This window comes from Cuculus canorus, chromosome 2, assembly GCF_017976375.1.
Source record: "Cuculus canorus isolate bCucCan1 chromosome 2, bCucCan1.pri, whole genome shotgun sequence".
Taxonomy (NCBI): Eukaryota; Metazoa; Chordata; class Aves; order Cuculiformes; family Cuculidae; genus Cuculus; species Cuculus canorus.
Genome location: NC_071402.1, coordinates 145,300,542 through 145,326,921, shown reverse-complemented (window position 1 = coordinate 145,326,921; position 26,380 = coordinate 145,300,542). Strand labels below are relative to the sequence as shown.

General features: G+C 41.7%; 1 protein-coding gene across 8 annotated transcripts in view; it reads left to right on the top strand.

The window, feature by feature from the left end:
- The first annotated feature begins 6,238 nt into the window (after positions 1 to 6,238).
- The window catches only part of EPC1 (enhancer of polycomb homolog 1), a 66,343-nt gene continuing 46,201 nt past the window's right edge, over positions 6,239 to 26,380 (top strand). For 2 of the 8 annotated variants that reach the window (XR_008448438.1, XM_054058105.1), the window contains exon 1: positions 22,402 to 22,808. Coding sequence is in view for 1 of the 8 variants with exons in the window: in XM_054058105.1 (XP_053914080.1) it covers positions 22,656 to 22,808 (153 nt within the window). In the remaining 7 variants the exon portion in view is untranslated. Of the gene's footprint in view, positions 6,394 to 7,042; positions 7,147 to 22,397; positions 22,809 to 26,380 lie in introns of those variants that run through there. The other 6 variants (XR_008448440.1, XR_008448439.1, XR_008448442.1 and 3 more) reach the window with 5 other exon arrangements.

The following is a 26,380-nucleotide window of genomic DNA, read 5'->3' as shown; positions in this document are numbered from 1 at the left end:
GCCCCAGTTCCCTCAGCTGCTCCTCATAAGGCTTGTGCTCCAGCCCCTTCATCAGCTTCATTGCTCTTCTCTGGACACCCTCCAGCAACTCAATGTTTTTCTGGCAGTGAGGGGCCTGAAACTGAACACAGGATTTGAGGTGCAGCCTCACCAGTGCTGAGTACAGAAGGACAGTCCCTAGTCCTGCTGGCCACACCATTTCTGATGCAAGCCAGGATGCTCTTGGTCTTCCTGGACACCCGGGCACACTGTTGGCTCGTACTCAGCTGGCTATCAACCAACACTGCCAGGTCATTTTCCACCCGGCAACTTTGCAGCCACTCTTCCTCAAGCCTGTAGTGTCGCACAAGGTTGCTGCAGCCCACGCGCAGGACCCAGCACTTGGCCTTGTTAAACCTCATACAATTGGCTTTGGCCCATCAATCCAGCCTGTCCAAGTCCCTCCATAGAGCCTTCCTACCCTCAAGCAGATCAACACTCCTGCATAACCTAGTATTGTCTGCAAACTCACTGAGGGACCACTCAATCTCCTCATCCAAATAATTGATAAAGTTATTAAACAGAACCAGCCTCAACACTGGGTCCTGGGGAACACCACTTGGTGTGGCTAAAGTATTTTTTTTATAAATATACTACCATACAGGGCTTTTCACATGGATGAATAGATATAATTCATATTTCATAGATATAATTCTGAAAGGATGGCACATTTTGATTCCTACAACAATTCAATAGAAGACATTTTCCAAAACTCATTAAGATCGTTAGTGCATAAAAGATGTAGGTTGTGAGCTCACCAATCTGTGCAGTGGATCTGAGTATGTACTTTCAGACCACCATACAAGGATACAACAAAAAATAATGGGTGAAAAAAGCTATCCTGAGAGATGTGCAGCATACCTTGGTGAACAACAGCAACAGTTGTTTTAGAGGTTTATTTCTGGGGGGTTTTATGTTCAGACATCTCCCATGCATTTTTGTACTGAATTGCTTTTCCACCTATATTGACTTGGCTCCTTTTCCACAGGTTTTGCCACCAAACATCAGCCTAAAACCATCTGAACCGTCACTGGCAGGACTTCTGATGTGAAAAGGAGGAAGGACATATCAACCTGTGACAATACTGTAATTTAAATCTACTTGGTCTAATCAGAAAGTATTTGAAGGTGACGTTCCAGCACAAAGAATGAAATTCAGCAATGCAACTTCAGTGTCTAAACAAAGAAAAGCACTGCTTGAAGTAAGATTAATGAGAAAAGAAATCCTTACTGATGCTCACACTACTGCAGAGTTTGAATGAGAGGAAAATAGTGGTTAGCGGGTTATTGGTAAAAGGCAACTTGGATCAGCTTATTGAGGTGGACACAAGTACAGCAGTACGTATACCTGTGTACAGCCAAAAGCAAAATTCTGAGAGCAATGTTAAGTACTATTGATGGAAGAAGTGAGAAAATATGACTGAAAAGGGGTTACTGCAAATGCTACAGAAATAAATGGGACGGTTTGCTGAACAAGGGTACCTGTAATGGCAATGCAGCAAGAAAGCAAATTAAAGTTCGGGATATACAGAAAAAATATCAAGAGCTGCCTTACTTTAGTATGTGGCAAGTAGTGTGACTGTTGTTGGCATATTCCACCCGTTTCTGATGTCCATTATTCTTGGAGCATGAAGATTGCTCACAAACTGGAGAAATGCTTCAATCACATAATGTCCATAACCACGAGAAACATCTTGTGAGTCTTATGTACTCAAACAAAACAAGAACTTGGACAGAGAGATGAGAAGAAGAGGTTTAATAAATTACAAACCCTTTAATTTAAAGCTAAATTTCAAGTGAGTCAAGTAACCACTGCAACAATTTAGTCAAGATTGCGGTGGATATTTTTACCACCCCACATTTTCAGTCAAGACTGGATGCTTTGTAAAAATATCTGACCTGAGTCAAACCAGGATTAAGCTAGGGAAGTCTCTGTCCTCCTTTACAATATGATCAGGCAACAATGATCCATTCTTATGCTATAATTTATGAGTTTTCCAAATTACAGGAAATCAGTTTTTTAGATTCTTCAGGAGCAATTATGTAGCTATGTGAACATTATCTAGTGAATAAAAATGCAACATATTTATGGATCTGGTGATCTTTTAACCAAAAAACATTCAATGTAATTTTTATGAAAAGAAAACATTATTATCATTTACAGACCAGTTGCAAAAGCATTTTGATGCCCTTCAGCTACTGCTATCTATCTACCTACTTACTTACCTACCTAACGATTTACTAACCAAACACAACTAATAATTCACTTCCTAAAGACATCAAGAAAAGATTGTCAAAAGAAGACCAGTGTAATTTGTTTGTTAAAAGTGTAGAGACAGAGACCTACTTGGAAAATATGGCAGTAGAGTTAAATCTTTATGGGCAAGATAAAGATTAATGAAAGTGAAAGATTAAAAAAAATAAAAGCAATTATACTGTGCAATAAGAAAGTACAAAGTGGTTTCACTAGTTTGAGTAAGAAGATGTTATGTGAATGCTAGCTGGTTTTAGTCACTTTTTTGTTAGTCTAAATCCTAAAACACAGCTAGTTGGTTTCTTTTCTCCCATAGGGATATTTTATTTCCCTGTTTTTGAGTAAAAGCTCAAGATGAACATTAACACCAAGCATTGGACAAAGTTTTTAAAAATACAAGTGCAGAATGAATGGTGGTGCTTTTTGGAGTTATTTTGAACAATAAGAAATTTAGGCAAATTTTGCATCAAGTCAAGTGAGGGTTGTTTTTAAAGCATGCAAACATTGTTCAGCTTTTCTTGGAACATGTTTTCAGATTAAAAAAGCCATAATGTACATTTCAGTCACTATCTCAGTTCTCAACATTTTGCACTTGATATACACTATTTTCAGTTAAGACAGATGATGAGATCAAACGTGAGAGAAAATGGCTTTAGCTTAAGCAATTACCATCCATCAGCTCATCTACAGAATTACGAAGCTTTAAATCAGATGGAAATTTGGAATAGTCCAGTTTAGTTTAGCCTTTAACAAAAAAATCCAGTCAAATTCTTTGACATTTGCCACACCCGAACATTTCCGTAGATATTCACCAAGGCCTAGTGGATAATTGGGGGTTATTTACTTTGCAGTGTTTAGCCCCAAACTACATGGTGGCTAACCGACATACCAAAGAGCCTGTCACACTGTTGTTGTAGTAAACACAGTCTTATTTAAGGTATTTCATGCAAAAGAATTACAAAGAGTTTGCAAATATGCCCCTGCTCCTACTAAATGAGGGAAGGGAAGGGAAGGGAAGGGAAGGGAAGGGAAGGGAAGGGAAGGGAAGGGAAGGGAAGGGAAGGGAAGGGAAGGGAAGGGAAGGGAAGGGAAGGGAAGGGAAGGGAAGGGAAGGGAAGGGAAGGGAAGGGAAGGGAAGGGAAGGGAAGGGAAGGGAAGGGAAGGGAAGGGAAGGGAAGGGAAGGGAAGGGAAGGGAAGGGAAGGGAAGGGAAGGGAAGGGAAGGGAAGGGAAGGGAAGGGAAGGGAAGGGAAGGGAAGGGAAGGGAAGGGAAGGGAAGGGGTTTAAAAACCTATAGCAACACAACATAACAAAGAATGTACTGAGAGTGGATGAGCCTACAGACCACAGCGGTCCTCCAAAACATGCTTTGCTCTCCTGGATGTAGCGGTGCCCTAAAACTGAGATGCTTGGCCCTTTCTGCCCACTCCACCTGTGCTAGTTTAGGGCAGAGAGTGATGAACATTTAACTTACAGGACGCTGCAGGGAGATGAAGGCTTCTCAAAAAAACAGGTGAATAGAGAAGGAACCTTCCCAGGGTGCGTGGTCATTTTGGTCCCAACCCTCCTGTGTGCTTACCTATAATACTTGTGTTAACAAGTTAAAGGTGACCTTTTAGTAAGCAGATGTTCATCTAATAAACGCTGCCACCAGGTGCGGTGCTTACGAATTCACTAAACACACGTTAGGAGAAAGGGTCAGGTAATTGACACATGATCCTCAAGCTGCTGGTTAAGAACGACACTTTTGTTCCTATAAAAAGCATGCTACGCCTCTTCAGGCCCACATAATTTGAACTACTGTAGATCTTTTGTCCTAGGACTTGTTAACTGCTAGCAGGCGTGGTTTACAATTTTTCCATGCACCACACCTTTTCGATGCTTTCGTTGCCACTCTTATATCAAACACAAGCTTTGCCTCTGTTATTTTCAGTGCTTTCATAGCCTACTTCCTGCCTTATCTTTTTTCTGTCAATATAAAGAAATTAATGCGAAATTGATTAGACTTCCATAGTCCATCCACTGCTTTTTCAAACAAACATCTTCACACTTTTTTCCATGCTGTCCTTCTTGTTTGAGAAGTTGTCTTTCCACATTCATTTTCTTCATCAAATCCCACCTTACGTCTTCTTTGCTGTGATGTATACACAGAAACAAGAGTTAGGCTGATGGTGTGCTGCAAACTGTGCCTTCCCAAGCTGATCAATACAGTCTCATTGTTTCCCTCATCTGGCTGTAGCCATCTGCTGTCTTTTGTCTTGTACTTTTGAGGTCTTCAGGGCAGGAATTATCTTTTTGCCCTATATTTCTGTACAGTGCATGATACACTGGCAATCATAGTCCAGGATTAAGGCTGCTAGATAGCATGATAATACAAACAAATAATAATAATGACAAAATTTGCTCTAAGTTCTATTCTTTTTTTTTTTTAAATCTAAGACCTAGAAATATGAGGTGGTTCAGGAAAAAAATCACCAATTTCACTAAGTTTTCTGAGCCTCTGAAAAAGGTTTAGAATAGCAGTGGATGGGAATACTAGTTCAAGTCTTCCTGCCTAGGGCTGGATGAGGCTCAGCAGGTCTGACAGCCTGTCTCCATCGTAACTCCTACTAAAGGCAGTAAAAGGGCTCCCACGGGAAATGCATCAGGCCCTGTGGAGCCCATGAGGCAGCACGCAAGAGGAGCTGTGGTGTTGCTCAGCAAGACCGGCGGTTCAGATAGAGGACCACATATTGACATTTTTATGATCAGCTGTAATTTAAATATGCCATATTTTGCTATTTGTTTTCTTTTAAGGCAAATATAAAAAAAAAAGTCAAAGGGCTGCAACACTACACAGGGTCACAGTAAGAGAAAATCCAAGATTATCTTGTGTCCAGTTCTGGAATCCTCAGCATAAGAAGGATATGGAGCTGTCGGAATGGGTCCAGAGGAGGGCTACAAAGATAATCAGAGGTCTGGAGCACCTTCCCTATGAGGACAGGCTGAGAGTTGGGCTTGTTCCACCTGGAGAAGAGAAGGCTCAGAGGAGATCTTATAGCGACCTTCCAGTACCTGAAGGAAAGGTACTACAGGAAAGCTGGAGAGGGGCTATTCCTAAACGCTTGTGGGGATAGGACCAGGGGGAATGGGTATAAACTGGAGAGGGGCAGCTTTAGACTGGTCATTAGGAAGAATTTCTTCACCATGAGAGTGGTGAGGCACTGGCACAGGCTGCCCAAGGAGGTTGTGGCTGCCCCATCCCTGGAGGTGTTCAAGGCCAGGTTGGATGGAGCCTTGGGCAGCCTGATCTAGTGGGATGTCCCTGCCCATCGCAGGGGGGTTGGAACTAGATGATCTTTAAGGTTCCTTCCAACCCGAACTATTCTACGATTCTATGATTATTTCCACAGAAACCGCAGTCGAGGCAGGCTAGCGTGAACCACAAATGCAAAAATATGAATATTACAAAACATGTATTAATACGTGAAAGGCCTAACTTCCAGTTATCGCTAAGAATCCTCATGCCAGGGTCCTCCCTGCGCCTACGTGCTCCCTGGCAGGCTGTCATATGTCAGGGGGTAATTTTATCTCTCTCCGAATCCCGGCAGCGCTGGCAGGAGCGCGGCTCTCCGGAGCCCAGCCCAGGCACTACCTGACTCAGCTCACAAACTACAGCCACAGCATCGAATTTCCCAACCCACTTCATCTGAAAGCCTGCCAAGATAGGTGAAAGACCTTATAAATATGTAAAGCAGGAAGTTCAAATGACACAGGGATGTAAATTCCCAGTGATTGATGCCCTTTTAAAAACAATAAAAATCCTCGAGAAAGTCCAACGCCGGGAACTGCGCTTCGGTGCCGGCTTTGCCCCCGGAGTTGAGCCTTTGTACTTTTCGTGCGGATTTTATTTTGGATTTCTACCACTTCCTGGAGGCCAGGGGGAGGCACAGTGGGAGGAACCAAAAAACTCGGTGCCACAGCCATTTTGTTTGTGGGCAGCATGGTAGAATTCTGTCAGTCAGTATAAGGAGGGGTTTTTAAAACAGTATTTATGGAAAAACTATTCCTGCCGTAACGGATGTATCTGTTGAATTTAGTGTTAATTTAGTTCTTTCGTAAGGTAGGTATTTATATTTGTAAGTAAATCGAGTATTTGTTGGGATCGGAGCCTCCCCACTTTCCAGGAATCATAGATTTTGTTGCAGGCATGACTGGCTTTTTCGGGCGCTGCGGGGGGCCGGGGGCGCCCGATGCCGCGGGGAGGGGCGCGGGGGGCGCGGATGGGCAGAAACTTGCTCGGGGTCAGGAGCGGGGGCCGGGCCGGGCCGAGGGAGAACGGCAAAGTCTCGGAATGATTTTCTCCAGCCGTCTTTCTTTATTAATTCTCGAGAGGCGGCTGTTCTCATTGAAGGGAGGGATCGGGAGGGTGAGGTTGCGTGGAGGGAGCCGTAGTTTTGCAGTGTCACCGAAAACCAGCGCTAGGCTTGGGTCCTGTGCGTTCGAAAGGCGGGTGTAAGATGGCAAAGCCGCGGGGTTTTTTTTTTTTCTCCAGGCAGGAGGGAGCAGAGCCCATCGAGCCGCCCTGGCAAAGTTGTGCCCCCGGCTGGCGGCAGCGCCCGCAGAGCCGCGGGGAAGCCGCCTCCCTCCTCGCCCGGCGATCCTGCCGGGGGCGGGGGTGGAAGGGAGGAGGGGAAAGGAAAGGGGAGGAAAAAAAAAAAAAAAAAAAAAAGAAAAAAGTCTCACTTCTTGCATTTGCGAAATATTTTAAGGATGTTCGGAGAGCCCTTTGCAGCATGGAGGTGGCTGGGGGTTGGAGAGCCAGGATGCGGTCCATATTGTTACAGCCGTTTTGCAAGGGCTGCCTTCTCCCAAGGTAAGTTTTTGTGATTTAAACCAAAAATATTCGTGGCTGCGGGGTTTTTTTTCGGCATGTGTTGGTGCTGTGGAGGGTTTTCGTTGTGTCGATGAACAAAACGTAGCCTTGTATTTTTCTTAGCTTTGATCTCGCGTGTATCCCACCCAGCGATGTCTCCTTAATATCGACGATTGCTGAAGTCAGTTTTGCTTCCTCTTTAAAATTTTATACACGCGAAGCTTAACAGCAATTTAAGTTCAATTTAAGAGTATAAGAACTCCGATTTTCGAGATGGACTTGTTTTGTGGGTTTTTTTTTTCGTTCTGGCTTTTTCTTTTCAGCTTTCTTTATCGAGTAATAAAGGGATCCAGGACCAAATATGTGACTGCCTTTATAAATATAATGCGGCTTTAATATAGAGAGAAGCACATTATGTTGCTGCTGTATGGTCTGGTCCTGGCTAAAAGAGTTTACAATGCCATTTGTGATGGCTCTTGATGGATTACTTTGGTCTAAAGTACGGGGGAAACCTGCTTTTGGCATGGTGAAGGTGGGGATTGACATAACAGGGTTTATATTAAGTTACGTCTCTTACTAAACAGTGACCTTTTATTTACAAATTAGCGCTCTTGTGGCAATTAGCTGAAAGCATTAGTTACATAAAGGCTCTCATTTCACCCCATTTCATTTACGTGTCTCGGTGGGGTTTTCTAGGGGGTGGGGGCGAGTGGTTTGTTTGTTCTTTTTCCTCGCAGAAGGTACATTTGGGAGACATTTTGTAATTTTGGGCATTTTTCTAGGCGCATTTTTTTTTTTCACACGGTGGGAGATCCTTTTTGTTTTGCATGGCTCGGTGTTGGTGGCGCTGTGGGGCTCCGAAACAATTTGTGTCCCTGGCTCCAAAGGGGGAGGGGGCCGAAGAAAGGTGGGGCAGGGTTTGATCTATTGTATCTTTCCTTTTCTCTGTATCAAAAGTAACCGCAGGTTGGGTAGAAAGACGATTAAATTGTGTCTCTGAAAATGTGAGGCGTTGCATGAACTGTGGCCCGGAGCAGGCATGACCTCACCCTTTCCTGGTTTGTGTAATGAGGCAGATTTTTTATTTTTTTTCCCCTCAATCCTGTACCTAGAGACCAGTTTTCCTCTGTAATGAGGTTTTTCGGCCCCGCCCCCGAGATGATTTTACAGTGGCTGCAGATGAAAGGTTTTAAAATGATTTTTGCATGCAATATGGAAGGCTTTGGTTCACGTTTATTGTGCAACTAGTCCATTGTTTGCTTGTTCTGAAGTTAAAGGTTATGTTTAACCGCTGGTTATCAAGCCATAAGGTCCCTCTTGCCTGCGTGTTCGCATATGCAAATTTCTTGTTGAGGTCTGTAGGAGTTTGGATTGTGTATGAAGGTGGGATTGTAAAGAAGGGAAAACCTAACCTGGTCCTTCGGATTGTAACAGGATTCACCTGAGGTGGGTGGGTTTTTTCTTTTCTGTCTCTAAGTGGAGCATGCATGTATTTATAAATAGATACATATTATTATGTGTTTTTTTTTATTTTGTAACAACCTACAGATTACCAGTTCTAAGTACAAACCTTTTGGAAAGCTTTCTGCTAACATCCATATTAGATGTTTAGGAAAACAGGACTGATTAATGTTCTAAGAAGATCGGTGGGAAGACATAGCCAAGGCTGTGATCAGAGCATATATTAAAACTCAACAGGTTCAGGAATAAATTTAACATTAATTTTAACACATGTTTAAGGAATCAATATGCCTATTAGTTTGGAGTGGCATGAAGCTGACAATTTTAGAGACCTTTGCATCTATTTTATATTTCAATGTCTTCATTATCTTCAAAGAATAAATTTGACAAATACTGGACAATTTGAAACAGTCTCTAAATTTCTCATAACCATTTGAATCTTCAAAAATGCATTTAGATCTTGTCTTTAAAGAAAGTTTACTTATTAAGTTATTTAGTTTTATGTAAACCGATATGGACTTCAAGTAGATCTCTGCAGTGGTCTTTTTTTCTGTAATGCAAGGTGAAATTTACTTCTGTCCTAGGTAAATATATCTTGTAACATTCTTCCAGTAGAAGACATCTATTACCAAGAGATCAGTCATCTCTCCTCTATCAGAAAAGGTCTGCTTTCACAGAGTCTTGGCTGGAGCATACAGTCATGTTGGCCTTGCAGTGCAATATGACCGTTACATCTTTAGTGCCCTGGTACAACTCTTAGGTCTTGAGGACAAGTATCAAGATATGGACCCTGTTAGAAAGTGTGGATTTTGGACATCTTCCATCTCAGAGACCTGATCACTAGGTCACAAGGTTGGCATTTTGGGTTATGCTAATGGAAATAAAGCCAATTGTTGTTGAGTCTTAGAGAATCATTGGGTTATTTACATCTGAATAATTCCAATACAACTTTCATTTTCTTCTCTACATGGTGTAGACTGATGTTCAGTTTGCTCATCCATGGACAACAGTACTAAGCAAATGATAAACTACTGAAGGTAATTTCATGCTTCTGCTCCTCTTGTCATCCTGGCCTTTGAAAGTGGTGATTTCTTGTGACTGCAGCCTGTGCATGCAGGCCATGAATGAACTGATTGTGACTGATATTGCTGCTGGGAGGCAGCTTCTGGCTCATGAATGCTGAACAGTAACTTGCTTCACGCTTGCTCTTCTTTCTCTCATTCTCTCATTGCTGACATTTTGAAGTTCAGATGTTTTCTTGTTTCTCTCCTGCTTCCATTTTGACCCACTGTTGAACAAGAAGTAGTTCCCAGTAGATGTGTTGCCCATAAGAATTGATTAAGACTTAGCATCCTTTCAAAGCTGAATTGTAACTACTTTACCTCCTGCATCTTCCATAGAAATGCCTGGAAGAGTCATTACCGAGGGGTGGCTCTGTCTTGATTATGTGCCTGCCTGTGGAATACCAGGACCTAAACCATAAGAGATTGGTTTTTCTTTTTTGTCTTGGTAGGTTTCTTAGTTTTGCCCCTTATATATTCCTCCCTTTCCAAGATGGCAAAATTAATATATTTTTCTCTTAAGACAGTGTCGTTTTTACCTAGAAATTCTGTAAACCTTTCAAGATATTTGGCTCTCCTGGCTTAAAACTCTTTGAAGTATAACATGCTACTGTAAACCAAATAATATTTTCCAAGATCTTAATTTATCCTGACTGACCAAAATGTTCTGTGTGCCTTCATGGTGTTCCTCCTACCAATATTACTAGTATTATATTAAGTATTATATCAAGTAAGAGGCAGAGGTTAAAAACAGCTGTCTGTATAAAATTGTCATAGAAGTGCAGATGTGTAGATCCCAGGCAGACTTAACCAGCTTCCAAAGTTAGCCAATAATGTGGAGACAGTTCCTCAGATGTGTGCTAGTGATATAAACCAACATCACTTGAGACTCAGTTCAAATAGAAACGATAGCTCACTGCATTCTCTGTTTTCCTATGGTGATCACATACCCTTGGCAGCTGGAACTCCTGACTGTTCCCTTTTGAGGGTTCTAAACTATTCATTGTTTTCTTGAGTCAACACTCAACAAGGTTTCAGGAGCAAAGGTAAAAGGTATCCTTATGTTCTAAACTTTGTGACACAGTCTTTGTTTTTCACTTTTCTTATTTCATGGCTTTGGTATGTGTCCACATCATACACGTCAACATCAAGTTATAGCAAAGAATAACTTCTTAAAAACTTGCTTTGAGGATGACCCGTTTCCCAGTTAGAAAACGGATGATGTATTTCTTGCTTGCTTCAGACTCTTGTCTTCTAGAAAGTTAGGCCCCTCCACACTTCTTCCAGACTGGTATTTGCATGGCTTTTCAGCGTTATGAAATAATCTGCAGTTGTGCAGGGAGTTGAGATGCTGTTATAGAGGTCTCAGATGGTAAATGGAAAGTTGCTCAGAGGCATACAGAACCATACGATAGGAAACAGTAGTTACAGATGCCAACATCTATTGGTTTGAGCACCAGTAAAGACATCAGAGCTCTAAACGCTAGGCCTTCTGCAATACATGGGAATTCAAACCTGGAACAAGTAGTTGCCAGTGGTGGGAAGCTGACTCTCCATCTTCTGTTGCTGAAGATAATCTGGGAATATAAAGAATATAATCAATAATTTTGCTAGGGAAAGGGAAAAGAAGTTAGATTTTATAATACATGGAGCATCGGGATACCCATTGGAAGTGTGAAAGAGGTGGGCTGGATCTCATCCTGCTCCCAGGGCTGCTTCTGGGATTTTACACGATAATCATAGAATAGTTAGGGTTGGGAGGGACCTTAAAGATCATTTAGTTCCACCCCCCCTGCCATGGGCAGGAACGTCCCACTAAATCAGGCTGCCCAAGGCCCCATCCAACCTGGCATTGAATGTTTAAATGTAATTTGTGGGAAGCCCCAGGAACAGCGAGCAGAACCAAGGACTTGTTCCTCCCAAAGCAATCCTCTTTCTGTCAAATTCCATTTTGTTATTTCTCTGGGACCTGTGCTTACACTTGTATGGTGAGATATCTAGGGAACAAGCCCATAGTGTGGTATTAACTTGTGCTTTAATGCGTTAACATTAAGCTGCGCTTCTGAGCAAATTGGAATCGCTATATTTTAAGCACTTAATGTAGAACTTGCTTTATCTGACTTAAGATTGGTATTGATAATCAGATCTTTAAATAACAAACAAAAGAAGAACCAAACAGAAAACCTCCAAGTTTGAATTTTGGCTGCGATATGAAACGTATTTTAAACTTCACTGAGTATTCTGATCAGATCTCCATCTGCCTAGTATGACTATCTCAGATGTGAATGTCTTAATTTAATCAGATAAGTGTCGTGTCCCCTCCCCAATGTATGCTCATACGGACCTGTGCATGGTTTAGGTAATGCACAGTTGGCTCTAAACATTCTCTCCCCTTCACAGCTTTAAGAAACTTGCTAAATGGAAGTGAGACTTCCCTGGCCTCACAGGTTTGTACATCTTGAATATTTGTTGACACAAATAAGAGTGAGTTTTCCCTGTTTATTCAAACAAGCGAAAAAAACCAAACAGGTGACTCAGATCTGGGCCTTTCAGCATTATAGGCATCTCTTAGGTCCTTTATCTCTTTCTTAGGAATCTTGGTGCTGCCATAACCTGATGTCTAAAAGGACAATTTCTTTGGAGGATCCTTTTTACCTGATAACTTTTCATCTGTAATGCCAGGCAGAGAAAGGGCATGTAACCTTGATGAATTGGTTCAGAGGGTTTTTTCTTAAGAAATTTTAAAATTTAATTTAATTTTTTCACAATGCAGAGCAGTTATGTTATTTTGGATAGTCTTAAAGGTATCCATACAAGACAGAATATCTTGATGCCTTTAAACCATGTGATTGTGTAGTCATAATTCAAGAAAAGTGCCACAATTAGCATCTTTTAAGGAGAAGCTATGCTGGATAACGGGGGCGGGGGGAAAACCTTGTGTGTAATGATTCTGAAAACACACAATCTGTTCGGTCCCTATCTATTTATAATCACATGATGAATGAAGATTCTGTAAGAAAGTATTCTGATTTCTTTTATCATCTCTGAATCAATTTCTAAGCTCAAAATTTGGTATGTCTATATTCTCCCCAATTTATTTTTTTTTATTTAAATTAGGCCGTGTCCTTTTTCACTAACACCCTTCTTGAGTTGCTTACAAATCAGGTGAAATTCAGCAGACTTGGCAATTGTGACCAGTTCCTGGCTTCTGCACAGGCCCTTATGCTAATGACAGTGGCCTGCCTTCCCCTCTTGGACAGATCAACAAGGTGTCAAACACTTCTAAAACTAACACATCATTTAATAAGATTATGAGAATAGAATGTGTGTATCACAGAGGGGTGAGGAGGTGAAAGCCTTAACTGCTTGTACTCTAAACAATTTGAGAAAAATACTTTCAGCTTGGTTTTGTTTCTGAGGTTGCCCTTACAGCAGACTTCGGGAGTTCACTGGGTGGGGGGAGAAGAAAATGTCAGTGTTACCACATCAGCTTGGGTTTTCTGAGCCCACCTACATTAGTGACATAGAGAAATCACCTTAGATTATTTTCTTTGTCTTTATTCTCAAGGCAACTTCATATTCCCATCTAAACCATAACACTTTCCCTCTCCACATCCACCCAACTCCCACAAGTTTTTTCATTCTCTAGAAGTTGAAAAACCTCTGAAAATGTATTTTCTTCGGGTTAGTCCTATCAAAGTTTTCCGCCTTTTTAAATTATAGCATCAGAGGCATAAAATATATATATCAAAACAGTATTATCAGATCAGTTTTGTATTCAGATCTAGCCTCCTCTGCTGGATATATATACTCAAACTTAGCTCATTAGCTTTTTCACTAATACAGCATTATTAATTTGAGCTTTCCGAAGTGTTTATGTAAGTATTTGTTTATAAATATGATCTTGATTAGTTTGTATTCCAGAAGACAATATCTTTATAACATTCTCTCATGCTTAGTTTAGAAGCAGGAATCAGACTATGGTGTGTACTGTAAAGGAGTCCACACCTGAGGTTGAAAGAATTTTTGTGTTCTTGCAAACTAACAACATCAAACTTTTGAAATCAAAAAGCTAAGTTATTTGTGTTTTTTTCCTTTCTTTGGAGAAATGTATTTATCTTAAGTAAAGATGGCATAACCTGTATTAGGTACTTAATAACACAGTCCTATTAATTTGATCTGGAATTCACGAGGGTTTGCTCATACCATAGGGTATGTAGGTAGAGCCCACTAACATGCAAAGAAAAAGAAACTTGATACTCCCTCCACTTCAATCTAAACTCATGTATTAGGAAATGCCTCTTCATTCCAAGATGCAGCAAAACACTTCCCTGCACCAAAACACTTCTGAAGCCTAGCTAATTTCTACCTAGGTATAAAGGGATGTTTTCCTGAATTGCCTGAGGCAACCAAATATACTACTTTCATTCAGATTCAGGAACTGCTGCTTAAAGCATTTGACATTAGAGAGCAGATATCAGTCTGTAACTCCACACGATTTAATCAGCAATGTAATTCTGATGTTCCACAAATACTTGATTGTACTATCCAGAAGCTCTGAACCACTTGAAACAATTTTCATACGGCGTGTATCTTGCAAGGTAGTCTACCTTGAAAGTGTAAAATACTAAAATAAATGACTTATACTAAAAACAAAATTTAAAAAGTTAGAGCTTATGAGCTTGACTGGATTGAATTTGCACATACAGCCAAGCAATTAACAGTGTCGTACTCAACTTTCTGAAGCTATACAAAGGAATGTAGCTTGTTGCCAGTATACTCCTTTATCCCAGGGTAGCGTGTGAACTCTGCAGCAGCCTAAGGTTTATGGAGTGGTGTGGAGTGTGTCTTTGTGGTGGGGGTTTATTTTTGTTTGGTTTTAACTTAATGGTCAGCTGAAGGATTCAGCACAGAGCACATCGCTGCCTACCGTCAGACCTATGTACAAGCAAAATTTTTATGTTTCTGTTCCAATTTTTAGCCTTTCCCCTTATCTTATGCAGAATATCAGAGCAATCTGTACTTAGCTCTTTGATTAATGAATTAGCAGCTGTCTTGGCAAGAGAAGGGGTGGGGCTTTTTCATTTGGTTTGAGTTTTTGTTTGGTTGTTGGGTTTTTTTTTTTTCTTCTTTGTTTGGTTTGGCCTGAGAGTTTTTTGTTTGTTTTTTTTTTGTGGTTTTGTGTTTTGCCTCAGGCCAAGTCCTTTGCATTTCCAGCAGGAAAAGGATAAGATTTTTGCCCTTATGCTGGCTCTTCTACTGGAAATACGTAATTATATGATTAACTTTACTTGACTTGGAAGATATTCATATGTTACAAACCACCCAACCAACCAAAAATAAACAAAATAACCCAACCAAAAACCCAGAGCATGAAGACATGGGTTTTGTCCCCTTTTTCTTTTTTTTTTTTTTTTCCTATAAACTTTGCAGAAGGGTTATATTTTAAAACTTTGTCTGTCATTATTTCATAGGACAGGTTGCTAAAGGTGATGAAAGCAAGAATTCAAGGTTCATCTAGCATAATACTTTGGAGGGAAACATATTATGGAATGGAAGAGTAAAGGAGAAACTCAGAAATCGCTTATCTTTTAACCCTTACAGTTCTTAGCATGACTACTTGGAATCATAGAATCATAGAATAGTTAGGGTTGGAAGGGACCTTAAAGATCATCTTGTCCAATCCCCCTGCCGTGGGCAGGGACACCTCCCACTAAATCAGGCTGCCCAAGGCCCCATCCAACCTGGCCTTGAACACCTCCAGGGATGGGGCAGCCACAACTTGCCTGGGCAACTCCTTCCAGTGTCTCAGCACTCTCATAGTGAAGAAATTCTTCCTAATGACTAGTCTAAGTCTGCCCCTCTCCAGTTTGTACCCGTTCCTCCTGGTCCTATCCTCACAGGCCTTAATGAATAGCCCCTCCCCAGCTTTCCTGTAGGCCCCCTTCAGGTACTGAAAGGTCACTATCAGATCTCCCCTGAGCCTTCTCTTCTCCAGGCTGAACAAGCCCAATTTCCTCAGCCTGTCCTCATAGGGAAGGTGCTCCAGCCCTCCATTCATCTTTGTAGCCCTCCTCTGGACCTGTTCCAACAGCTCCATAGCCTTCCTACGTTGACGATTCCACAACTGGACACAGTATTCCAGATGAGGTCTCACAAGAGAGGAATAGAGGCGCAGAATCACTTCCCTTGACCTGATGGCCACGCTTCTTTTGAGGCAGGCCAGGATACAGTTGGCCTTCTGGGCTGCAAGCACATGTTGCTGGCTCATGTCGAGCTTCTCATCGACCAGCACGCCCAAGTCCTTCTCTGCAGAGCCGCTCTCAATCACGTCATCCCCCACCGTGTACTGAAAACGGAGATTGCCCCAGCCCAGGTGCAGGACCTTGCACTTGGCCTTGTTGAACCTCAGAGGCCCAATTCTCCAGTGAAACTTAAACACTGAAAGATGTTTCAATGCAGATGAGTCCCAGCATAACTTTTGCCTATTTACCACTGCTATGTCTAACAGAATAACTGCTTCCGCTATTATGTGTTTTCCCTATGCATGTAAAAACTTCAGTCTCCTGAAGAAGCCATATAAAGGAAGCTAATTCCCTTCTCACAGTACTGAAAATCTCCCACAAACCCGTTGTGCCTTCAGATACATTTTAGACAAGAAAATGCTGAAATGGGCTCTGTCTGTACAGGTGATGCTGGGACAAACGTTGAGTCTGTAAAATAATCATCCTAAATCATTAGTTCCTCTTGCAGTCTTTCTGCTCCTCCTATGTAGGCAACTGCCTCCACCACCTTTAACAGCTTAGCTATGGTTGCACAAGTAGAAATGTGGTACTAGCTCTCCCTAGTCCTATTAGCTTTGTTTCCTCTCTGTAAAAGAATGGCTGGCTAGAGGCTTTCCCCATCCTTTGGATACAGCTCAGCGGCATAACACCTTTCAGTTTCCCTGAGGATGCTGGACTCTGCTTTTGAATATGTATGTCTGACACATCCCTCAAGTAAGATTACACCATGAAACTGGCATGTAACTCTTTTCACTCATGTTGGAAAATACTGCCTGTTTTATATATGTACTTGAAACTATAAACCCCACCCATACATGGTGATATGTAGGCTGTCTGAAAGAAAACAAGGAATCATTTATAGACTAGTTCAGACACTAGCCTTGTAGGCAAAGCTTTTCAACTACAGCATATGACAGTGTACAACTCTTTGGATACTAAATGGTATAAACAGTTATCATTTTCAAATACTTTTGCACCTGTTTTATCATCCCAGACCACTGTATTCTGTATCCTTCACAAACTGGAAAATGTGAAGGAAAAGGGCAGTGGCAGTAAGCTGTAGCTACTGGGAGGAACATAACTTCCAACATGGGTCTTTCCAAGTGGCTTTTCTTTCAATTTATGTAGTTGGGTTTTTTTGCTGAGTTGTTAAAGTATCTGATCAGATTCCAACTTGGTACTCAGTGCGGCTTCATAAGCAGCTGTGCTGATATTGATGAAGGGGCAGTAGAACTGTGGAGGAAAAAGAATGAATGGCAGAGCAGAAAGTGGGACCACAGTAGCTTAAACCAATACTGTTAACAAAGGCAACACATTATGAAGTGTCTCTTGCAGAGAGCCTGAGAAATGGCAGAACTATTGCTCATTTCAGCCTATCTCATTTTTCGTTAGCATTACCTAATGCAAAATAGTGTTGTCGTGTGATTTCCTTCATGTAGTTTCAAATATCACATGGTAATTACTTATCTCAGTTTAAACATGGCCTCTTGTAACAAAGTGTTAAAACTGCAGATTTTGCTGCAAGAAAGCCGACTTCTGTGCTTCTGTTCTGATTGTTAAAAGCACAACTAGTTTTGTAATACTGCTTTGCTGGTCATTTGTAGTAACATACTGCTCATGACAATAGCAATCGTTGGTTTTATAGTGGAAAAATGACAAGCTCATGTTCAGCATTTCCAAGCTTCTCATCTTACCAGGATGTTGTATCTCCAAATTTAATTTTCTTTAGGCAGCTTGGGAATCTAAAGGATTCTGCTTACTTACTAGCTGTTGAACAGTAATAGAAATAGGAGACTGAATGCAGCATGAACCCTTCTCGTCTCTGCTCGGTATTCTGCTGTGTAAATTGGAAGTGCTTACAAAAAAATAAAGGTAACCAAAAGATTTGGCCTTGCAGTACATGTACCTGCCTGTATATGTAAGACAAATTACCTTCCCCTCATTGAGACAAGAATTGAGGAAGAGATCTTCTTGGTCATTACTTCAAGTTATGATTCAGAAAGAACTTCAAACAAGCTTTATAGCTATTGTATCTCAACCATGAACACCTAAAATAACCATGTGAATATATCATACCACTCTCTGAGATACCAAAGCTATGAAACACTAAATTATCTTTGAAAAAATGGCAGAAATTATCACAAAGGCATTCTGCACCAGTTATGTAGTATGGCAGGTGAACTCTAAATTTAATGTTCGACCTTTCCATTATCTCTCTTAAAACAGACAGTTGACACCAGCAAATAAGGTGAAATTCACCGTGAATTACATGAGTTCATTTATAGTTGATCATGTTAAGGTAATTTTTATATTCATCTACTTATTACTGTTGTGTGACATTTTATAAAATAATGAAGAACCAGTGACATATTTGCCTACATTTATCTCATTTTAATCCAAACTCCAGGTGGCTCATTGAGATTATTTAAAAGAATATGTCTGTCTGTAATGTTATAAAACATAAACAAAATCAGGGAAGTTGTAGATGCCCCATCCCTGGAAGTGTTCAAGGTTAGATGGGGCCTTGGACGGCCTGATGTAGTGGGAGGTGTCCCTGCCCATTGCAGGGGGGCGGAATTAGATGATCTTTAAGGTCTTTTCCAACCCAAAGCATTCTATGATTTTATGATAAACAAAAAAATGATAACTGAGAAGCAAATTTGAACAGAAGCATGACTAGCAAACGTAAAACATGAATATATGTACAGAATCCGTAATAGCCTACTACAGAACAAAAAAAGCCACGTGTATCTCTCCATACCCTTAAGAGTAAGTAATTCTGGAAAGAAACCTGAGTATAGTAACTTTGTAATGTGTCATTTCTTAATATTTGATTTTTGAAAGGAGTGGTGGGGAGAGACCAGTGATACTTTTCATCGATTAATACTAGTCAGCATTTATGGAGATAAAAGGCAAAAAACAGGTCAACAAAACTGCTGTATAAATAAATGATGAGTTAATATGCTCTACAACAGTAGAAACAAGTTGTAAAGTAGTCCCAGAATGAGAAAAATGAAAAATTGCAAATATTTATGGATATGCAAGTTAGCGTATAGTTTAGTGTACTCAGCATATTCCTCATTTTATGAAAATACTTTTATTATGTTCTGTATGCAAGAACTATTCTTCAAATGGCTGGCAAATGAGAAATATGTTTTACCTTAAACATGTTCCACTTTTAATTGTTGTCTGCTACAGTTCTACGTGGGTACAAGGAAAGTATGGCCAGAGAAAAAGAATGTATGGAAGGAGTCAAATGTATTTAGTTTCCAATCCCAGTTTCATTCTGGATTTTAGTGTATCATTATTGGGGGGGCGGGAAGGAAGGAAGGAAGAAAGCTTAAAAAACCAAAACCAACCCAACCCCCTCTTTGAGTGAGGCTGGAGAGTGGAATGACATCAAGATATTCACTGTTAATACTATGTATTCCTGTTGATATTTATTTTCTCAATTAAACAGGCTTTCCTTAGAAGCAGAACAATAGAAAACACCCATTTGCAAAATCAGCCTTTATATTGTACTTTTATTTCCTCTTTTAGCGCCTTTATTTTGTACGTGCCTTTATATAATGTACTTACTTGGAAATAAACTCCTAACATAAAAAATGAGAACAAGAATATAAAAAAAGCATTTTCTAGAAGTTGAACAACTGTCTCCTAGAATTTTATATCCTTATAATATGGAATTGCTTGATTCCAGGAAGCACCAAAAATGACAAACAGTTTAATCTATATACCCACAGCTGTTCTGTGACTGGAACCAAGGATTGCTGTTATAAGGGAGACAATATTAAACACACGTTCAGAAGACCACACCTCATGTTTAAAGAAACTACTGAAAGTCTTTCTTTGACTCAGAAAGATTTTAAGCCACAAAACTAAATAAACACTAGAATTTATAAGAATGTGTCAAATGGCACACAGAACTTGCAAAGGAAAACAGCAAATGAAGTCTTTGGGCTTCACAGACCTTAGGTGATATCACAAGAGACCCCCTTTCTGTAGCTGTATGAATCAAGATGTTGGATCTTTGCCTTCAATACTCAGCCTGAATTTAGTACTTTTGAATGTATATTGAAGTAGTTGTATTTACCACCTACATAGCTGGTGCACAAAGTTCTTTCATTTTACTAGAGCTTGTTCTTTTAATTAAGCGTTTTGAGATCACAAAAAGGAGCCTTAAAGATATGCCTCCAGTGTTAAAATTCTAATTTCGGTAGTTTGTACGAAAAAGAACAATTCAAAATGCCGTGTTCATTATATTTCAGTTACCTTGCAGTTCATTAAATGTCATTTTTTAAAAGAGACACGTAGCACTTCAGTACAACTGAATTCATGCTTACTGATCTTTTACTGGGAGCTGGCAAAGAGTATTTTGGTCATTATGCAAAGATACCAATTTTAGATTAACTACTGTTGTAGTGGAGCAGCAATGCCTACAACTGTAACATGAACATTTTGGCAAGTGCTACAAAAAGGCAAAAATCTGCATATCCTACCTGAAAGGAAGGTAAAATAGAAACAACAGTGTTGAAGTTCTATACTATTTCCTGTTATCACTTTTACAGAGCAGAAAATGGGGCTGATGTCACGTTGTTTTCAATTACCACACTTTTCTTTATCTTACTAGAAAATTAATTTGGGTAATTTTGAGGACCAGTCAAAATAGTTAAATGTAAGCTATTTTATTGGCATAACATTAAAAGCTGATGAGTGTAAGAGTTCCAGGCTGAAATACTTTCTTAATGCATACTGTCCTGTTTGTATCCAAATGTTATTGTCCATTCTGCTTGTTCTGCACTTTTCCCAAGCCTGTGGGAGGGTTGCAAAGGCAAAGGTCATTTAAGGATAAGTTTAAACTTGAATATTCTTTCTTTATAGTTCAGAATATTTTCTATAATTCGCTTTTCATCATGTGTTGTTTTTCTTTCATCAGTGGAAGTGGAGAGTTTATTTAATGGCCTTATTTTTTGCTTAACTGCCAGATATTTCATTTTCATTTAGCATTTTAGGTTGAAGCCAATCTGTGATAGTGTATTGCTATTTACATTTTTTGTCATTGCCTATCTGCCCTTATCTGCTAGTTGGATAAATTAAATTATTCAGTATTTGTCGGAAACTCTGTAGATGTTTTATGTGCAATTTATTTTAGGATTACTTTAGGATAACTATTTCTACCTACCATGTGCTTTAACTTTAGATTTAGCATAAAAAGCAATACGCAATTCTAACAGTTGGATCTGATATAACTATTGAAATACAAATTAATACAGCAATATTCCTTAGTTCACGCCCCTGTCCTTTTTTTTTAATACAACAAAACTAAAAACCCAACAACCCTGCCTTAAAGAAAAAGCCTCCCTGTCCCTGGCAGCTGTCTTCTGCTGCATTACCCATTTGCAATACAGAGAGAATTTCCTGTTCCAGGGAGGCTGTGAAGCTAAATGACTTGCAGGTGAAACAGTTTGGGAGATCTATGGGGAAGTCAGACATGCAAGTAGTTGGGTTGGAACTGCTGTTAACTCCATCTAGCAATATTTCATCTTGGGGCTAGGAGCTGTTTAAGGTCAAGGGCAGTGGTACTGATGTTACAGAGGTGATGTGATTAACAATAAAAAGGCTTTTGCTTTTATTATAAACATATTTTTAAAATTACTAAGGAAAATAAGGCTTTTCTCATGCTTTTATTACATTTATGCCGTACTTCTGAAAGTTCTGTTTCCCATGAGTAGTAAGCAATAAAGAACAAACTTGGTCTACTGATTCTCGTATGGCAGCGCCAAATTACAGTATTCTGCTTTAAAAATGTAGCGATGCTTAAATTCAAACAAAACACACTTTCTTGTACCTTTTAATAAGAACAACTCTAACTCAAGAAGGTGGATTTATTGATGTAACTGTAGGACTTGAGTGGCATTACAACTCGAGAACATAGCGTACGCACTCAGGGAAGAGCTCCCCAAGCAGACAGCTCCAGGAAGGGCCTGGGAGAAGCAGGAGTTGGCATTTTTGAGAGCAGCAGGAGTGGACACTTGTGAGAAGTAGGAGTTGGCATTTCTGGGAGAAGCAGTTGACACCTCTGGGAGAAGCAGGAGCTGGCATTTCTGGGAGAAGCAGTTGACACTTTCACGGCTGTGCTGCGACAGCCCAGGTGGCACGGGGCAACATTCCCGAGACAAGCGGGACTCCGCATTTCCCATCCCTCGCTTTCTGGCGCATCCGTTTAATCCAATCGCCGAGCTCTAGACCAGAGCTCGAGCGCCTGAACGCCCGCACCTCCCGAACGGGCGGCCGCGCGCTGAGGAGAAGCCGCCGCCTCCTCCCCGCCCGGCCGCCCCGCGCGCTCTCGCGTTCCCGCGCGCTCCCCCCCCCCCCGGGCGGCGCCGTGCGCGCGCCCCTGCGCGATGCAGTGTGGGAATGGCTGTGGCGCTGGGGTTGGCTGAAAGAGGCGGCCAGTCGAGGTTTAATGTCCGCCATGTTGGCCGTGGCGTATTGAGCGGAGCCGGAGCGGCGGAGGAGCGGAGCCAGCGCCCAGCCCAGCCGCACCAACCGGCGCCGCCGGGCCCCGTGTCGGAGCGCGCCCCGCCCCACCGGGGGAGCCCCGGTCCCTCCATGAGAGCGCTCGGCGGGGTCCGGCTCTCAGCTCGGAGCGCTCTTGCTGTCGCCCCCCCCTCCCCAGCCGGAGCCGCCATCGCCGCCTAACATGAGCAAACTGTCGTTTCGGGCCCGGGCGCTGGACGCCTCCAAGCCGCTGCCCGTCTTCCGCTGCGAGGACCTGCCCGACTTGGCCGAATATGCCTCCATTAACCGGGCCGTGCCGCAGATGCCCACGGGCATGGAGAAGGAAGAGGAGTCGGTACGTGAGACCCCCCCCCCCCCCCCGGCCGGGTCCCTCCATCCCCCCCGCGCCCGGGGCCCCCACCTTCGCCTCTGCGCAAGCACAAAATGGCCGCCATCTTCTCCGCGCTCTCCCCGCCCGCCGGGAGGAGGAAGGGGGGGACTCGGGGAGGGGAGGCGGTGGTGGCGGCGGCCCCTTCGCCGCGCTTTCCCTGGCGCTTTCCCGGCCCCCGCGCCCCCGGCCCGCGCCCCGCCGGCCCCCGCGGCGCCTTTCGGGGGGCCCCGGCGTGCACAAAGGGGGTCACGTGACACCGCGGGCCGACGCCATTTTGTCTCTTGGTTCTCGGGCCGGGCCTTGTGTGCGGCAGCGGCGGGGAGACGGGGAGCCGCGGCACCACCACCACCGCGCTGCCCCACCGGGGGGCGCTGCCGAGCCGGGAGCCGCCGCGAGGGGCGCTCGGGAGCGCGCGGGCGCGCGCCGGAATGGGAGGCGGACGGGGGCGCTGCGGCGGGGGCGCCCTGGGCTGCCGGCACCGCGTCTGCCTGGGGACGTGGAGGGGTGTCTGCTGACATTCGTCTGCAGCCCCGACAGGTGCCTGTAGAGACGGGCATGATGTACGTGAAACCGTGGTGCTGGCTCCGTAAACGGGGAGGTCGGCGCTGGAGTGTTGCTCGGAGTAAGAACATCCGAGTTTGGCGCCCGAAGCCCATCGCTTCCCATTCAGTTTTACTGTCTCCGTGGAGAATGAAACTGAAACTTTTCCCAGCTTTCAGGATCGTTTAATCGTTTGCTCAGCACGTTCCGAGATAGGACTAACGTCCAGCTGTTACTGCCGAAATCCCCTCCGAACTGTAGTGTTTGTGATTTCAAGTGTTTGTACCTCTTTAATTATTTCCTTACTTATTCAGTCTTCCCTGTTCGCGCATTAAGCACAGCAAATAGGAGAGAGATGTAGAAATACAGTTATGTAAACAGGTTTTGAAATATAGTGGTAAGAACAGATGTGGTGATTTCATAGTCGTGAGTTTTGCTGGCTGTCAGGCTTCCATTGTCCTTCGAAGGTAACGGGCTGTATTCCTGTTTGTAGTTGTAGATCTAGCAAACTTTGAGCTACTTCTCTAAAACTTAAAATTTGTATGTTTTTGAATGTAGCTTTCTCTTCGGGCGCTGTTGCTCTAAGTTAATTCATTTTGTGAATTTTTATGCATTGCCGTCAGGGTGAAAGATGTGTAGATTAGTGTACTGTTTGCATGTTGTTGTCTCAGTTCAGTCACTATTCTTTGAGGCTTTCCTAATGTAACTGCCTACCATTTTAACATAATTCAACATTTCCAAGTCCTGTTCAAATTCCTTTAAATATCTATTTAAATGTATATTGTGAAGTTGTGAGGCGTTTTGTTGGTGGATTTTTTATGGGTTTGGTTTGATGGTGTTTATTTTTTTGAAGATGCTCAAAACTTCAGTGTGGTATCCATCCATTTAAGAGTAGCATTCAAGCAGTAAGTAGCTGTGCTTAGAAGCTTGTGTTTCTTCTGATGTAGCAGATGTGTTCTGGATTGATAGCTGTAGATTCTGAATACGAGAGCTTGACTTCCATGTACACCAGAACTTAAAATTTTGTATTTGCTGTGATGCTTGGTGAGTTTATTTCTTGGTTAAAGTGACTAAGTGTGTGTGCATGCATGTTTTTATAGATGTGGAAATGTCAGGTTGTTATCTTTGTCTTTTACTGATTGTCTGGCAGTTACAAATTTTCAGGATAGAAAATTACATGGGATGACTATATAGCCTCCATAAACCCAGAGAGATATGTTCTAGTGAAGGAAAAGTAGTCCTGGGCAAGGGAAGCCTTTTAAACATTAATTATGAGACTTGTTTCTGTGGTTAATGTGATGCTTTTGTTTACTAAATCTAGCTTTGAGGGTTTAACTTAAGAGCTATAGGTGTAGGTGGACACTTTCGGCAGTTAAAGTTTGCTCATGCTTTTGTTCTAAATGTGTGTGTACACACACCCCCAAGAGAACTTTGTTTGCCATCAGTAAAGCAAACACAGGTGTGTTCCTGAATCCTTTTCAGTTCTTTTACATAAAATAGTTGATGTAAAGTCTTCCCGTTCTTGTTTCTGCAGACTTGCTAAATTTCCTTACTTCCCTCTTGCTGCCTCAAAAAGCTTTCTTTTCAGTTTTATATTGGTGCTCACAACAGAGAGATGTGGTAGTTGACTAAAGTTTTATTGGAAATCTCACAGGTTTAATACCCTACTACATTCTGTTTCCCAAACTTCCTGTCAAGCAGGATTTAGAAGAGTTGGGAGTTTTGTCGTCTGTAGCAGTTGAAGACTTGAGTTAGAGGATTTGTTCCTAATACGTGTGAAAATACTGGATATCTTGTATTATCCTTTTCTTTGCAAACAGATGGCAAAGTGTCTGTAAGACTCGGGGGGGGTGGGGACGGCTTCAAATGATGTGAATAGGCGTTTATAACTAATTTTTAAATAGAATTCTAACATTGCCTTAGTTTTGCATAAATGTAATTTTAAATGAACCCATATTTGGATGTAAGAGCGCTCCTCTTAAGTAAATAACTTTCCCTAGGGAAAAATGCAATCAAAGTGATTTAATATTCAAGCATCAAGTCACAAGATATTTAAATGACTGATTAGTGTTTTGATGCACAAAAAGGAATGTATTTTGCTTCCCTTTCATCTTATCTTTTCCCCCTTCCTTTTCCTTCAAAGAGTAAATGCGGAAAATAGGGCATCTTCATTACTACAGTTGGAAACCTCAGTCAAAGAGCAATGTACTGTAAGAGTCTTCTCAAGAAATACCTACCTGGCTAAGTTGGTGTGAGTTCTTAAATAGGCAGTTGGGAAGAGGGATATAGTAACCCTTTAAAAAGGAGTGACAACTAAAGACCTTAGAGGGATGTTAATTTTGTTAAGGAGTATACCTTTCTGTGTAAACTTCAATTAGTGCTTTTGTTTGGAGGTAAAAGATGATAACAAAAAGCTTTTCGGCACACAGACAGTGGTACTTGAAGTTATCGACCAAAACTCTGTTTTTACAGTTGGTTTAGCTCCTGGGTTTCTAGAGTAAACACATTGTGGCTGTTGCCAAGTCTGCAGCTAAATCTAAGAAACTGAAAACTATCGGGAGACATATGCGTCTCTTAAAAAAAAAAAAAACACTTCAAAATGTAATGGCACTACTTATGCAACACTGAAGATCCCGTGTTATCTCAAAATCGTAGGTTTGAGCAAAAGATATTGTTAGTGCTGTATAATCTTGAGAAGTGGATAACAGACCACTGTTAATGATGTAGTAACACAGATTTGGCCAGCAAGTCCATTTTGATTCATATCTGTCTGAATAAAGAAGTAGATGGGTTGCATTTGTTCATCCTTTGTGAAGGATTTTTTTTTTTTAAGCATTAATTTGTGTTTTTTCAGAGGGGGCATTGCTTTTCTTTAACTTGAAATTCAGATTCTAGACTGAGAGGAGACAGCTGGAAAAGCAGAGTGAAGGCAACTTTAGTTATTTGGTATAAAATGCTTTACCCCCAGAAAAAGACATACAAGCTTTTTGAAGAGA